General features: G+C 21.9%; 6 protein-coding genes across 6 annotated transcripts; 1 reads left to right on the forward strand and 5 right to left on the reverse strand. All coding sequences in view use genetic code 6, as the record gives it.

Annotated features, from left to right (window-relative positions):
* Positions 1-1348: 1348 nt before the first annotated feature.
* TTHERM_01035530 (thioesterase family protein) lies at positions 1349-3024 on the reverse strand (the record flags this gene model as incomplete). Its single annotated transcript, XM_001027732.2, has 2 exons — positions 1349-1741; positions 2083-3024. The coding sequence occupies 2 exons, from the start codon at positions 3022-3024 to the stop codon at positions 1349-1351; spliced, it is 1335 nt and encodes a 444-aa protein (XP_001027732.2).
* A 421-nt stretch (positions 3025-3445) lies between these two features.
* TTHERM_001035531 (thioesterase family protein) lies at positions 3446-5304 on the reverse strand. The gene is made up of 4 exons (XM_012800994.1): positions 4782-5304; positions 4581-4690; positions 4003-4430; positions 3446-3941 (listed from the first exon to the last, which is right to left on the reverse strand). The coding sequence occupies exons 1-4, from the start codon at positions 5237-5239 to the stop codon at positions 3597-3599; spliced, it is 1341 nt and encodes a 446-aa protein (XP_012656448.1). The 5' UTR covers positions 5240-5304; the 3' UTR covers positions 3446-3596.
* Positions 5305-6128: 824 nt separating this feature from the next.
* TTHERM_01035540 (FAD-binding domain oxidoreductase) lies at positions 6129-7720 on the reverse strand (the record flags this gene model as incomplete). The annotated part of the gene is made up of 7 exons (XM_001027733.2): positions 6129-6308; positions 6389-6466; positions 6554-6704; positions 6765-6844; positions 7020-7234; positions 7296-7403; positions 7687-7720. The coding sequence occupies 7 exons, from the start codon at positions 7718-7720 to the stop codon at positions 6129-6131; spliced, it is 846 nt and encodes a 281-aa protein (XP_001027733.2).
* A 1560-nt stretch (positions 7721-9280) lies between these two features.
* On the forward strand, positions 9281-11271 carry TTHERM_01035550 (hypothetical protein; the record flags this gene model as incomplete). Its single annotated transcript, XM_001027734.2, has 2 exons — positions 9281-10466; positions 10598-11271. The coding sequence occupies 2 exons, from the start codon at positions 9281-9283 to the stop codon at positions 11269-11271; spliced, it is 1860 nt and encodes a 619-aa protein (XP_001027734.2).
* Positions 11272-12711: 1440 nt separating this feature from the next.
* TTHERM_001035551 (hypothetical protein) lies at positions 12712-13157 on the reverse strand (the record flags this gene model as incomplete). Its single annotated transcript, XM_012800995.1, has 3 exons — positions 12712-12795; positions 12873-13072; positions 13124-13157. 3 exons carry the CDS (start codon positions 13155-13157, stop codon positions 12712-12714), a joined length of 318 nt encoding a protein of 105 aa, XP_012656449.1.
* A 742-nt stretch (positions 13158-13899) lies between these two features.
* Positions 13900-16686, reverse strand: TTHERM_01035560 (hypothetical protein; the record flags this gene model as incomplete). Its single annotated transcript, XM_001027735.3, has 7 exons — positions 13900-14445; positions 14539-14815; positions 14869-15151; positions 15283-15400; positions 15489-15620; positions 16031-16216; positions 16270-16686. 7 exons carry the CDS (start codon positions 16684-16686, stop codon positions 13900-13902), a joined length of 1959 nt encoding a protein of 652 aa, XP_001027735.3.
* Between the last annotated feature and the right edge of the window lie 301 nt (positions 16687-16987).

Here is a 16987-nt window from a genome sequence, read left to right on the forward strand (position 1 = left end):
ACAAAATCTTTTATTATGTTTTAATCTGCGCTCTAATTATACCCTTCATTTAGAAAGAAGATTTATTTATAATACATCAAATTTATTTTTTTTCGCCATATGTTTGATTATTAGTTTATTTGATAATTGTTAAATTATAGCCATACTTTAATATGTTGGATTTTAATATTACTTCTTTTTACAATCCATTCTATTAATATTATTTCTATCCCAGCAACACCTCTTTAAAAATCCTAGATCAAATATACTTAAAATAAGCTTAAAAAATAGAAAGACAATAAATTAGGTAAGACTAAATCTAAAGATAAATTATCTTATTTATTTCTTTTGTTTTTTGATCCTCAAAAAATAAATAATCATATTTTCCAATTATTTTTCTTTTTTTTCTAAAAGAAATCATTTTTAAAATTATATAAAAATAAAGACTTAAAAAATGTGATAATTTCAATAAGGGAATAATAATCACTTCAAAAAATTTTCTTTATATTAATGTAATATATTTTAAAAGAAAGATACCCTATATCACATAAGTTAAGTATTTAATAGAACAAGTGTAAAGTATAAATTTAGAATTAAGTAACTCTTAATTAATTAATAAAATCTTTCAACCTATTAACATAAATATAATCCAACAAAAGTACTTTTAAGTATTTGTAAGATTTTGTCATAATTATTGTAAAATCTAGTTAGCTATCATTTGCTCTTTATATTTCTTTCAAAACACTTTTATTATAAAAGAAATATTATGAAGAATAATTGATTTGTAATAAAATTTTTTACTACTTTATTGATTTTGATAAATAATTTTCTATTTTTTAAATGCATCTCTTTATCTGGATAATAAAAATGCTATCAAATATTTGCATATTTGATTTCTTTCAATTTTCTTATTTCTCCTTTTAAGTCTAAAAAAAAATAAAAATATTTGATTTACATTTATTAAAAAGTTTTTATTTGATAATTAATAGACCTTTTGATATTTAAGGTAAAACAAATGGGTATTAGTCAAATCTTTTAAAGATTAAAAATATATATATGATTATTATAACAATTAAACCTCATTCAAATTAAAATTATTTAATTTATGGGACAAAGTGAAAAAAAATAAAATAATTTCACTCAATTCATAGCTGGAATTTTAAAATTAAATTGTTTGTAATCTTGATTATAATAAATAAAATTGATAAAACTTAATTAAACTTTTATCTTATGTTTGACTCTTCATTTACACTTATAGAAATCAAATATTGCTTAACATAAAGAACAAATAAAAGAAAGTCAATTTAATTTTTCATAAAATAATAAATATACAGAATAAATTTATGATGAAAAGAGACAAGCTATGCTATCAACTTGAGTGCATGCAATTTTGAACTCTTCTTTAAGAGTCAAGGTAGATCATAGCTTCAGTATATGTTTCTGGGAACACTTTTGTAATTTTAGCATCTTTTTCAGCAACAAATGTTAGATGCAAGTCATTTGTTTTCAATCTTTCTTAACTTTTATTAACTTTGAAGCATTCAACTACTACGTGAATAACATTATCTTCACTAATATATCCGATTTTTGCATGCAATTCCAAAATACTTCCTAAATCTACACCATTTATGAACTAAAAGTCATCTATTGCATATACTTCTATTCTTTATTTATTAGTATGGAGATAACCACACAACCAACCTAATTCATAGGCTTCTCTCATGATATATCCTCCAAAAATATTTCCATGAAGGTTCTAATCCTAATATATCAGTTTTTATTAAATAGTTAATAAATTGTTTGTACAAGTGAAGAGTAAACTAATCTAAATAAAAAATAAATATCATAATTTTTTTCTCAATAATGAACTTATTTGTGGGTTTGATTCAAATAATATCTAAAAACTAATTTGCATAACCTAATAAATTCTTAATACATAAATATCCTCTTTTCATAAAAATAGGGAAAAGACCTTTAAAATTTATATTTTCTTCAAATCAAATCAAAAATATTTAACTATAATAATAATCATTAAATATAATTTAATATCCTATTTCATATTTTTGTGGCATAATTAAATTAAAAGAAAGTTCAGTAATATACCTGCTTATGCATGATTAACTTTTTAGATATATGAGTGAGATTGATTTATTTTTTATCCTTTTTTGATTCTTCTGAAGTAAAGAAATTATGAACAGTAAGACTTTCGTTATATGATGGAGGTTATTTCTTTAGAGAAGTAGCAGCTGCATTCTTTCTTTTTGTCTGATTTTAAATACCAAGCTAATATAGAATGTTACAATTTCTTACACTTTTCTCTCCATCAAATTTGAATACAGGTACTTGATGAGCTGTCTTATTATGACTTTCTTTACTTCTTGCTACTAATAAGAAGTTAGCTTTAGCTGCTAATTCTAATTAGTTACGGCTATTAACTTATAAGAGATCTAGCTATACTTCGATCGAACTTTTACCTGTATGTGTTGGATATCCCCTGACAATAATATCTCTATCATGATGGATTCTTCTATAAAACTGTATATTATCGACACAAGCAGCCATTATTGTTGCTTATTGCATATACACATATTTATAGGCAACTGTTGTTGCTACGTAATCATAAAGTTCTAAAATACGACCAATTCTTATTGATTTTGTGTTCAATAATTCCATAAATCTTCGTATAATTTCATTTGAAGAACAGGGTAGCTTAACTTCGTAATAGCAATTACGAGGATAATTAACTTTTTCATCAGATACTTCTTTATTTATAGCTTCATACACTCCTATTTCATAAAATGCAGATGGGAAATAACTCTATACTACCCTATCTGTCTTTTTCTCTTCCTATGTTAACTCTCTTTTTTCATTATCAAGAAGAGTAAATCTAATTGCATCATGAGAAAGTTGGTTTAATTGGTTTTTTAAATTGATCGCATCGAAAACCTAAGAGTATTAAATTCCATTCAAACCACTTAAGTATCTCTTGCTGTGATACAAAGTAGATTGAATCAACTAAGATTAAAACAATAATTTTTTTATCATATTTTTGTTTATTTTCTTTTGAAAAACAATAATTTTTATCTTCTATTTTTACTATATGAATGGAATAATGTAAATCTTATTTCTGATTAAATCATTTTGATAATTGCAAAATACCTTGTGTTTAATCAAAATAAAAATACAATAATGATGCATTATTTACTGAGAATTCATGATAAAAAATTGTTACTTTTTTAATGTTACTTCAAAAAAGGTTTAATAAAAAACTTTGTTAACTAAATAAGCAAATATAAATATTTCTTAAAAGTTTTAGAAAAATATTTTTAGGACTAGTAAGTAAGAAAATACAATATAAAAAGCAAATTTATTTGACAAACAAAGACTAAAAATATGTTTCTAACTTATTAAAAGTAAAAAAATTGTTGATAATTTTTTACAAACAATTTATTTTTAAAAAATAAAATAAGAAGTAAAAATGTTAATATATTTAATACTCTAAATAATTATAAATTATTTAATTACAAGTTTCATTAATAAAAACATAAATTTTATTTTATTAAATTATTTTAATAATATATTTCATCATATAAATTAGAGAAAATGTAGCTTAGATTTCAAAATAGCAATTTATCCAATCTCCTCTTGCAATCTAGATATATCATTGCTTCTTCATAAGAATAAGGGATAACTTTAGGTAGTTAAACCGTTTTAGGGGCTACTAGGGTTATATGAAGATCATTAGATTTAGTTCTACACTTATTTGTATCTACAATACTGCAGTTTACCACAACTTACATAATATTTTTCACTACATAACCTAATTTTGCCTCAAAATTAATAATTGATCCTACAGCTACGGGTTTTAAAAATTGGAAATCATCTACATGGCAAGTCAAAGGGTAATCTCCTTTTGAATGTATTAAAGCTGCAAGCCATCCCATTTCCATAGCTTCTCTCATCTATATTATAAATGACGTTAGTATTTTTTTTTTATAAAATAAATATAGAAGTAATAATTACCAAGTGTCCACCAAAGATATTTCCATGAATATTTCTATCTTGTTTATGCATCAATAAGTTTTTATCAAAAGTAGTAGCTGAAATTTAGATAGATTGTTGGTCTTTTTGTTCTGCTAAAAACTAGTTTTTATTTGAAAAGAATTGGTGGATCTCAAATATTTCTTGCTAGTTAGGTGGTTTATTTTAAAGGGATTCTAACTTTTCTTTCTTTCTTTTGATTGTATTTTTAACTCCTAAATGTTCTCTTAGTTAACATTTTTGTATATCCTACTCACCTTCGAATTTAAGAACAGGAACTTGGTAGCTTTTTGACCTATCATTAGCATCTCTAGCAACCATTAAAAATAATGCACTTGCTTTCAAGTCTCCTTCTTAAAATAAATCGAGCTAAATTTCCATAGAAGATGTACCAGCATAAGTAATGTATCCTGTTATTAAAAATAAATAAATAAAATTTTATTTCAAATGAATAAAAAGGCTCAATTAAGTGTGTTATTTATTTTTTTTTAACACAGGAGTAAATAATAATAAGAAGTTTATGATATAAATAGGAGATGTTGTATGCTAAATTATTTTACCTTATACTTCTAAATCTTTATCATTTTTCATTTATGAATAGAAATTCATATTATCTACACAAGCGGTGACATTAGTAACATGTCTTTGTCCAATATCTGTATAACAATGTCTATTTTATAAAATTTTATAAATAAAAATCTTTCAGGCATCTAATGAAATTAGAATAGAATATAATAAAGTAGGTAGATATAGATTTTTACCTATATGATATATATGCTGCTATGTAATCAAGAACTTCGAGAATTCTACCATATCTCAACCCATCAGAGAAGTAGTTAGTAAACCTATCTCTAATCATTGTATTTTTTTCTAATGGGAATACTACTTTATAATAAGAGTTTCTAGGATAGCTGACATTCTTATCTTCATGGTTAATATTTTTGTGCTCATAAATCTTTATATTAAAATCTTCATTCATAGTTGTGAAGAAATTTTTAATAATAGGCTGTCTTCTATTTTCTTCTTCATTTAATAATCTTAAGTCCTCGTCCTTAACTCTCATTACTATTTCATTGTGCTAAACTTTGTGCATGTTGCTTTTAAGCTACAAAAACTAAATTTCTTAAGAGTTAAAAAATCTCTTGCTCTAAAACTAGAGGGACTTGAAACTCTAGCTCTATTTGTATAAGAACTAAGTACCTTTAAATAATGCTTTCATATTAATTGAATTTGCAATTATCTTTTAAATTAATTTATTAATTAATTACTTATTTTATATTTATTTGATATCTAAGCATCAAAAATCTAATGTTAAAATATACTTGATTCTCTTCTATACTATTAATAATTGCGATTCTGATGGTAAAAATTTTCATCTTGATCCATATTATTTGGAAAGAATAGGTCATTAACATTCCAGATAATTTCTTTTAATAAATTCAATATAAAAAATAAGATCTATACTATGAATAAGCTCAGTTGTATTTATTAATTTACACTTCTGATTATTCATAATTTACTTTAATACCATATTGTTCTATGCCAATAGTGTAATTAGTAAATAATATGATTGCAATAAATTTACTTTTTGCAAGTGCAGATTTTAAAATGAAATATTTTCATTTTATTTATTTTTTTAAAGATTGGAGTAGATAAAAATTGAAAGAATTTTCAAGAAATTTTAGTATTTTAATTCTAAATTAATTAAAATAGAATATAAATTCTTATCAAATTTAGTAACTTTGTTGATAAAAAAAAAACAATTCAACTTTTATTTTTAAAATATAATTTTTCATTTACTAAAAAGAATTTCAATTTTTCATAATTTATTTTCAAAGAATGAAAGAATATGTTTACAATTTTTGATAAATAGATTTTACAGAATTTTGATAACGTTTTTAAATTAATAAATAAGAAAATTTTATTATATTTTTATTTATAAAGTATTTTGAATTAGTTAATTAATTTATCATAGTTTTTGATTTTAAAGCTCAGGAGATAGTTATGACTATAATTTATTTTTATTAAGAGTTCTTTAATTATTATTATGTTTTTTTATCAATGTATTTTAAGAGTTATCTTTTGAAATTACTTGAAATTGAAGGAACTCACATGTATGCAATTCTTTCAGAATCGTAGCCCATCTTTAAAAGAAGCTAATAAACCTTCTCCTTAAAAGGTCTGGGACCTTATAGCATTATTACATAATTTTCTCTAGGACTGGGTAGTGTTTGGATGATAGATCTTTCGCAAACATCACCATTAAATCCATAGTAATCTGATTTAGCCTTTTTTTAAATGAATTTTGAAGGTTAATAGATAATCTCTACCAGAAATTAAAAATATATTAAATTAATAAAAAATTTACATTTTGTAAAACTGTAGAGTATTTCATGTTGTGAGATAAGAAAAATCTGGTCATTTCGTCTAATAATATTTCATCTTGCTTTAATATGAAGAAATTAAGATTAGAAATATTTTTATTTTTTGATGGATATCAAAATAAGAGTATATATTTAAAGTTGTAATTTACTATTTTGTGATTATGAAATAGAAGATTTATCTGTGTAGGATCACGTGCAGAGATGACGCCTTAGATTAATTAAGAGAACGTAGTTATAGCACTGTTATGAGCAATTATACCAATTTTATCAAATCTCCCAGTTTTGAATTCAGAATTAAAGCTAATAAGAAGAATAAAAATAATATAAGTATTTGATTTTTACCCACTTTAAACTATTTACTTTTTTTTAAATGTGAGGTTTCCTAGGCCATGATATATATATTAAGTGTAGGGATCTTCGATAACTACTTTTGCCCCATCCTAATTTAAAACAATTGTTTTAGATTAAATTACTTTTTTCTTGATAATTTCAAAAATGTGGACAAATTATTAATTGCATTTTATCTGTCTATCAAAATCCACAAATTAAGAGAAAGCAGGGAATGAGTTAACAATTAATTGAATATATTTTGAATGAATTTAAGTTATAGATTACCTTTAATTAAAGTAATTGAGGTACCATTGGATTCGAGTTCTCTGCATAATTTGATTTATCTAAATCTTTGACAATACAATCAAAGTATCCTTTTGAAAAAGGATCACTTACAAGACTGTAATATCTTGAAATTTAGTTTTGTTTTTAAGAATTTAGAGTAAGTTTCACAGCTTGTCCAACTTTTGTTCCTAAGTGCTAATCAGGATTATCCAAAACTGTTTTTAAAAAAATTTCATTTTATAACTCATTCAAATTATTTTAGTAGTATGTGCTTACAGAAACGAAAGTGGTAGTGATCTTCATTTATTTTGAATTTCCCAGCAAATTTAGCATTTACTTTTTAATTTTAATGATTAAGAGCACAATCAAATTAGTTCAAAGTGACTTTTTTTGTTAATATAATAAAAAGATTAAGAGTTTAATTCCAAAAAAGATAAATTTATTTAAAGAATATCTTCAAATAAAAAGTTTTCAATATTTTTGCAATAAAAAATAATTTTATTTTGCTATCTAAAAGATTATGATATCGATATTTCTTATAAATATAGTTTCATTAAATTTCTTGTTATAATACACTTTAAGTATAAGATCCACCAATTTAATATCAATTATTAAAGTTAAGTTGTTTGATTTCCATTTTAAATTAAAGTTTTATCATTAAATTTACATAAATTTCTAATGGTTTAAATAGATCTGGACATTTTTTAGGTTTTTGAAGAACTTATTACTCAATGTTAATTTTACTTTATAAATTTTATTCTATTACTAGCTTTTGGATTTTTTTCCAAATATTTTAACAATTTTTATACATAATTAACAATTATATGGTTATATTTAGTTTGATCTTTAATTTAAAGGCAGTATATTTTATAAAATCAAATCAAAATTATTAGTTTTTATTTGAAGTAATCCTTACTAAAAAAATTCTTTTACATCAAATATCCTATCTTGTTTTCTTATATTATATTCAATTAAAAAGAAATCTATTTTCGACCTGAGAAAAATTGAATAATTAATTAGTTCTATAGATTTATAATGATTGTTGAGATACTTGTTTTATCATCTTATTTTCCATATTAACTATTTCAAATATTGGATATAAATTAAAATAATAATTTACTTTCAAAAGAAATTTTCTTCATTTCACTTTACAGTTAAGAAAAATAAACAAAATTATAAGCTTAAAACCATTATAAATGCTTTTTTGAATTTTAAATTAACCTTCTTAAGTCTTTGGCTAAAGCAATAAACACACAATCTCTCCTCTTTTTAATAATAGAGGAGATTTTATTAAAACAAGTAATAAAAAGAATGCAAATATTTTATATGAATATTTTCTTTAAGTATTCAAGAAAGTGTTTAACCTAATTAAATGGCCTTAAATATTTGAAAAGTATAATTGGAATTATTTTGTAAAGTTTTTAATAAAGATGAATTAACATTTTAAACAAATGTTTCAAATAGTTTTTGACTTACTCAGTCTCAGTAAATAGACAAAATTATTAAAAATTAATGCATCACAATTAATCTAAATATTAACAAGTTAAATAGTAAACAACATTCACTTTGCGTAATATAATTGTATTAATTTAATTCATTAATAAAAGAATAATCTTTACAACTTAGAAAAAGGAAAAGCAAAAATGTAATTAAATGAATAGTAAAAATGATTAAGTTTTTAATGATACTTTTAGCTAAAAACATATAAAAATAATTGTTTACCACAAAATGATTGACTTATTCTTTCCTAATTAATTTAAAAAATTGATAACTTAGATTAATTTATATACTGAAAAAACCTTTTTTTTGTAAAAGGATTAATTTTGTAAGAAAATTAAAATTTGCAAGCCTTTTTTGATTTACATCTTCTTATTCTTTTATATTTCGCAATAATATTTGTGAGAATCAAATAATTTATCTATTTAGATCTGTCTACTTTAAGAGTATTTTACAAATTTAACCTCTAATTTAAATAAAAGTTGGATTTTTAATTTAGTTTATAAAATAATTAAATAAATTTAAAAATAGAAATTTTATTATATTACATTTAATTAAAATAAAAATTTGTAAACATTATTTTTATTTAACATATTCATGTCTCTTTATTTGTTTATTTATTAGTTTAATTACTGTTTAAACTTAATTAACTCTATTCTTTACCATAAATAGTATAGTTTGTATTCTTTTATAACAATAAATTAGTAGAATTTAATTTCGTGACGCTTAGAAAAATAAAGAACGCATAATACATAATTTTTTGAATGGCAAGCCTCATACACTCCCGAAAAAAGATATTATCTAATTTTTAACTTAAAGAATGCCAGACAAAATTCAAAAAACCTGATTCAGATACTATTGTGTCTTTTTTCCCTCTTACTTCTGTATAAATAGATGGTAAAGGGATAATCTCTGATAGAAATGTAAAGTAAAAGGATTTATATGGTAAAAGAGATTTATCTAATGCAAATGAAAAGCAAATTTTTGATAAGAAGAATTCATTTTCTGAAAGAAGAAGTTATTTTGATGAAACAAACTAATCGACTGCTTAACAATCAGATTTAATTCTTAAAAAATCAATTAGCTAATTAAATATAAGTAAAATATAGAGAACTTAAGAAGACAGCTTTTTATCTCCTGCTTAGTTAAATGAGCAATTCAGCTATCCAAGCCCTATTTAAGATGGTAGTAGCAGGAAAAATGTTATGAAAGATAGAGTAATAGAAAGTATTTCTATTGAAGATTAATATGAAGATATCCAAAATTTATCAGCAATTCATTCTCCAATCAAAGAATAAAGTGAGTTGTAAACAAACAAAAAAGTTCTACCTAAAATATTAAACTACTAAGACCTTTTACAACTAAAATAATTTGCAAGAAAAGACAACTCTTCATTTTATGGCTAAGACACACACTAAACAAGTATTAGCAAAATCAGTCAACTTTCTGGTAAAGACTCATTGCCAATCTTAAACAAAAAAATAAACGAAAATTTAAAACAGACATTACCTAAATAAGAGAAATTTTTAATAATTGAAGAATCAACAGATAATTTAGATTAACTAAAAAGTTATATGTTAAAACAATAAGTAAAGAATAATGCTAATATATTACCCCTTATATCTTAAAACTAATATTATACTAATTAAGAGCTAGTATTAATGAAGAATGAAAAAGACCCAAAAAATGAAAATTAAAAAAAAAAGAATAAAAGAGTATAAAAATAAATGAAATAAATAACTAATCCTAATGATTTTCTCATTGATTAGTATTTATTAAAGTTAAACCAACATAATTAATAAAAAGAATAATAATCAAAAGATGTTAACAGTTTTTTTAAAAGTATTGAAAACAATAAAAGAAAAGAGGAGGATGAAAAAGTTAAAAAGTTACTTCTCTCAAAGCCTAAAATTGTTAATCAAATAAGCATCTACTAAACTTATAATGAATGTAATTTATCTATTTTGATTATCAATTTAATAAATTTAATAAATTAAGCAATTAAATTATTTACTTACTATATAATAATTTTAACAAATTCAAATTCCTTAGATTTAAATTTATTTTGTTACTTTTATTAGTGGAAGATGCAGACAAAGAAAAAGTAAAGAAAATGCTTCAAGGAATTTAAGAAATAATAAAATTTATATAGAAGCTTAACAACTCTGGCTAGGATAGAAACTACAATTTAAAAATATTTAAAAAGCTTATCCTTTAAAAAAAGAGCTTGAGTTAAATTTTTTTAAATGAAACAGAAAACGATTTTACTAATCCTTTAAATCTAGAATCAATAGAAAATAAGATAATAGTAAAGGAGTCATAAGTGATGAATAATTAAGTAACAATTGAAAGTAAGTATAATTTAACGTTGCTAAGAGATATTTAAGACCTAATCATGAGATTTTAGTAGTATTTTATGGAGTAAAAAATATTAACTATTGATTTAATTGAAGAAAATATTATAAAAGAACAAAAAATAGTTTTAAATAAAGCATAAAAATTAGAAATGTAAAACAGGTTAGAGCCTAGTTTTTTTGCTTACAATTGTATCAAGTAGCTATCAAGTGAAAGTATTGCTATGCTTTAAAAAAACAATATTACGAATTCTATCTAAGAAGCCATTAAAGGAGATCACTCAATCTCTAAATTATTCAAAGATGAAAATATCCATATGTACAATAATATTTCTAGAAATATTACATAACTTCACAGAAAATTGTTAGAGTCACGCAGAAATATATTTTTCTTTAAATGAAATCTAAATATATTATAATAAATGGCTTAACTAAAATACCAAAATAAAATTTTAGTTATTAAAAATGTATTTTTAACATATTATTTAAAGATAAATAAATTTTTTTATAAGATTTATAAATAAATAAATGAAAATGTTTTAATTATCTATTGCTAATATTTGAATATAAAAAATTTAATTATTAAAATAATTAAATTCATTTTTATGTTTTGTAAATTTGCATTAAAATAAATTCAATAAATTTTATATACATTTAAAACAGTTTTATATTATTTAAAATATAAAAATTTTATTTTAGTTTAAAGGGAGAAGTTTGAAAAGATCGATTATTTAGATAATTTTACTTATCAAAAATATAAGGTCTTTTGAACTTTAACAATATAGTATATAATTGAGTTTTTATTAAGAGAAAAATTTATAATTTAATTTTTTCTTATTTGATTAAATTTGAATTTTTTTAGAGGAAAAAGGCATGAAAAAAATTTTCGCAACTCAAAATAAATTCATAAATAAAAATGAATTTCCAAACAACTCAAATTTTTTAACATTTCAAATCCTGGTTGCGTGAATGCAGATTTAGTTTTTAAATTCAGCAATATCATCCTTAAGCTGATGATCTGCCATGCCTTTTTGCTAAGCTCAAATGTCATCTATTCATTTAAAATATTATGATAGATTGACGACAAGATATATCAAAATCTCCCCTCTTTTATTTAATAATGAAATTTTTCTTATATATTGTTTAACTGATAGCTGATTAGAACCGTATTAAGCTTGTCATTTTATTATCTATTCATATTTAAGCTGTCGAAAGAGATTCATCAAAATTAATCCATTCCTAGGCATAAGTTTTTTAAAGTGAAAAAAAGAAGAAGATATGAATAACAAGCTTAAAATTCTAAATCACTCTCAGAAAACATATATAAATTTCTCTCTTGATATATAAAAATATTTTTTTATTAGGCAATCGAAGAGAAGCAACAAAAGTGACAAGAGAAAAAAGTGGCTATTCAAAGAAAAAAAGAAAAAGATTTAAAAATAAAAATAAAATTAAAAAGCAATAATAATTATTAAATAAATAAATAAACAAAAAACTTAATTAATTAAAATATAATAAAATTAATAAATAAACAAGAAGAAAATTAGTAAAACAAACAAGATAAATTAAAAATCAATAAATATTCAAATAATCAATTTAAATTCACATTATATTCCAATTTCATACCATTTATTATTTTAGCTTTTATTTTATTTTAAATATAAAATTTTTGATTATTTTCATACAAATATTTTAATTTAAAATTTCTAATTTATAAATTTAATTTTTTTGTTTATTTTTTCATTTTGCAATTTATTTATTTTATTTATTAATTTATATAGTACATATATATATTTATAAAATAAATGCTAATTTAGTATTTAGGTAACAAATAATTGTATTCATTAATAATCCTATAACATATTTTTAATTTATTCACTCTCAGCTAGTAAGGCAACTGATAATCTATCTGTTGTTTCTTTAATCTTTAATTTTGAAATAAAAGCATTATATTTATATGTTTATTATCATTATTATTATTATTTAGAAATTTGCAAATTACATTAAACACTGTTTATTCAGATTCTTACAACAACTTCTCGTAATCTTAAAGTCTCTTTTTTAGGTCTTAAACTATTACTTTCTTCTATTTTATAACTGCTTCCTTTTACTGAATTTCTGAATTCTTTTGGTCAAGTAATTTTTTTTCATTATTATACCTTTGAAAAATGTTCTCTCTCTCTGACTTTAGAGTTATAACAGCTTTAAAAAAAGATTTATAATAATTGAACAAATAAATTTAAGCTTTTTTACTTTGCTTTAAATTTGCTAAAGAATCGTAATCCATTTTTTATAAAAATATCTATCAAATCTTCTTATATAATATACAATAATGAGTAAATAATTTAAATAAATATTTCAAAAATTAATTAATTTTCTGTAGATCTTAGTAAATAATTTTTGCCTTTATCTTTTTATAAGTTATAATTTAAAATTCCTTTCAAAACAAATCAAAAATATATTCAATTTTTTTTCTTAAAATATTTTTTTTAAAATTAATAAAATCAATCTTAAAATTGATTTTTCTTAATTAAAATAATCTGTTTTACTTGATTATTTTTACTAATTTACTTTAGTAATAACCTAAAATGATATAAAAAATGAATTATTTAATTTAAATTGTAATTTATTTTTAAAATATAATTCAATATTATGACTTAATTTGAATTATAATTAATTTTTAAAACATAATTTAATATAACTAAAACTTAAAAATTTAAAATGGTAAGTAATACAGTTTTTTAATTTAATCAAATAAATAATAAATATATTATCTATTTTTAATCATTATTTTTTTATTATTGATGATTTTATTCCAAGATAACTTCAAGAAATTTATTTAATTGTTGTTCTGTTTATAATAATTGTTATTAAATATATTTAAGAATAGTTTTCTTTTGGCTTTCTTTAGATTTACTCTTAATTTAAACCCAGTAAGGTAGTTTTTACTAGTGGTAAATAAATGAATATCAAAAGGAGTTAATTTAAATTTGTCAAAAATGAATGCCATTTTATAATATTAGATCAAATCAATTCACGGCATTTACGATTTTAATGTCAGAAATATCCTTTTATTTTTAATTATATTATAGGAATAGAATGCTGCTTTTATCATTTTAGCTTTTAATATTTTGTTGGACTTCCATCATTTATTAAAGCTCATCTTAAAACTTTTACTAATTTACATAATCTAGTGTGTTGCTAAAGCACCTTTTAAGTTTTCTTTAAGATGAAGCTGTTGATGCTGTATTTTTTAATGCATTTATTGCCTTTGCAGGAAATTCATTCATTTCAGGGTGATGATTTTCTGCTAATTTATCAAATTTATTTTTTTCTAATTATTAATACAAGTCTTTAGCCATCGATACCATAAAATCTTTAGCATCTTATTTAGAATATGCTCCATCTATTATTAATTATTATTTTCTTTCGACCTCAAACTTATAATCATCCTAATTAACCTACATAAGCGATTTTTAAATTTGTGATGGCATTCTTTGGATTTGTGAAAGACATATGTTTTGTTGCTAGTTCTTTATCTTCATGATTCTTTCTGCATCATAGCTATTATCATTCTATTTTTATTAAAATATAGTTAGAATCAAAATATAAATTAAATAACCAATTTTATATATTTTATTTTTAAATACTAATTATCTATTAATTACATCTGATTGTAAAATAGAGCGATTTGGGGATTAAGGGCTCTTTCTACTCGAAATCATTTCTACATGTTTTCTATAGTATTCTTTGTAAAATTCAAAAGCATTCACAATTTTTGTCCACTTTTCCTCAAATAGTTGATGAGAATTTATCAGAATTTCATTTGTTGATTCTAGTTCCAATGTTTACCTTTTTAGAGATTCATTTTAGATGGTTAGAGTTTTATTAAGAAGCATTTCTCTACTCAAATTTCTTCTAGCAATATCAATATCTTTTTCTAATCTAATTTATAATTAATAGATTATTATATATTCTTAATCAAAAACCTAATTTACTTTTTTATTTTCTCAATGTATAATTGAATATTTCCTTATTGTGCTTCTTTTAATTGTTGTTATTGAGTAGATTTTTTGGCATTCAATTCCATAATTTATTTAGCTTTAGCTAAGTTCAATATAGGTATTGCCATTTTTGGGGCGTTTACTTTGTTTTCTTCTCCTGTTGCCATAGGTGATTTTTCTTATACTTTTTTTTCACATTTATCTGGAAGCTGGTCAAACGAATAGTCCTCAGCTTCTTCATCACTGTCATCAGGATTCTTAGCCAATTTTTAATGGACTATACATAAAAATTTAAAAATAACAATTTATTTTTTATTATGTAATTAATAGCTACTATTAAAAATATTTAATATATTCCCTAAAATTTGCAGAAAATTAAGTTTGAGTTTAAAAATAAAATATGAATACAATTAATTAGCATTTAGGCATTCGGAGCAGGACCTGAAATAGCATCAAAATTCATTCTTCCGCTTGTGTGGGAAGCTTGTAATGCTGTTTTAAGCTTGACAACCTCTTGGCTAAGAGACTATAGTAAATTAAAATAAAAATTAAAAAACTAATAGTGATATTCAAGTTTTTTAAAAATTAAATGGGAAAAAAACAGTAATTAGTACCATATTTAATCTGAGTAGATCTTATCTATCACTCTTCAATTCATCAATACTTTTTTTTTATTTAGCAATAATTGCATTTAGTTTTTCCATCTCATCATGCATTACTTTTGTTTGCTCATTTACACTAATCACCTTTAAATAAATATTTAAAAATAAGAATCTTTCTATAAATGTAAATTATTTATTGTATGAATATAATAATATTGATTATTCATATAATAGTACTATAATTTAATCCAATTTAGTTCTATTTAAATATATCTATTGACCTATCAATATGTCTATCAACTGAATGATATTTAAATATCACAATAAAATGATTTGCTATTTAATTTATTTTTTTCATTCTTTCTTCTTTAGTTGACCATTTTATTATTTTTTGTTTTCTATTTTATTTTTAATACTTTTTATAAATCTAAACAAAGCTACTCCTTCCTAGCTTTGTATTGAAATTAGGCTTTAAATTTTCAAAATGTAACAAATGTACTATTTATACTTCATATTTGTATTCATGTAATTAAAATTTAATATTCCTTTATTACATCTCTGTATTTTATGACGATACCCGCTTCTTCATCATATTCTGGAGTGCATCTTTCTAGTTGATGAATAGTTTTTTCACTCTCTCTCAGCTTTTGTGTTAATCTTTAAACTTTTTCTTCTAGCTCGATTATCAATTCTCTTTCATGCTTCTGCGATGCTTCAGATATTTATTCATTTATAAATGCCTTTATATTTAATAAATATATATCTATAAATAACTCAAGTAGAAATGAAATACTTTGCTTTATGCAATATTTCTTTCTTCTGTCAATTTTTCTATTTTTCTTGAAAGTACAGAATTTTCTTCATAGAGTGCATGCAAAACCATATTTAATGCTTTTGGGTTATCTCCACTTTAAGATTGGCCACCACGAGAGTCTGTTGTTTTAACTTTTGTACTTTACACCTATAAGTTATCTGAACCTGGTGAAGTATTTCCAACTCCATTAACTGCAATCTTTAAGGCTTCTTTATTTAGCCGAAGCATGTTTTATAGTTCTTAAATTTCTTCTTTCAGTTAGATGTTTTCTTACGAAAGGTATTCAATCTTGGTAGATTTTCTATTAAGATTACTAGATTTTAAGTTACTTGCCTAAGTATATTATTCATAAGTATCTTGCTTGGGATACATGGAAGTACTAGCACTTACATCCATCTTTTTTTATTTTGAAATATTATAACTAATATTAAAATTAATGTGCTAACTTATTTATTTTTTTATATGTTGAACGTTTAATGTAGTAAATTTTAACAAATTAAATTATTAACTTTTTTAATTACAAATTAACTCAATTCTATTTGTTATAATAATAAATGCATTTATTACAATTAATAAACACCTTTTTTTTTTCTTTTTTATTTCCGTAATGATTATCTAGTATTCATATACTATAAATAAGTATATTTCTGAATTTTTACTTTTTATTTATTAATTCAAAAACTTAATTCAAAAAATT

The sequence above is a fragment of the Tetrahymena thermophila genome, assembly GCF_000189635.1.
Source record: "Tetrahymena thermophila SB210 genomic scaffold scf_8253843, whole genome shotgun sequence".
Taxonomy (NCBI): domain Eukaryota; phylum Ciliophora; class Oligohymenophorea; order Hymenostomatida; family Tetrahymenidae; genus Tetrahymena; species Tetrahymena thermophila.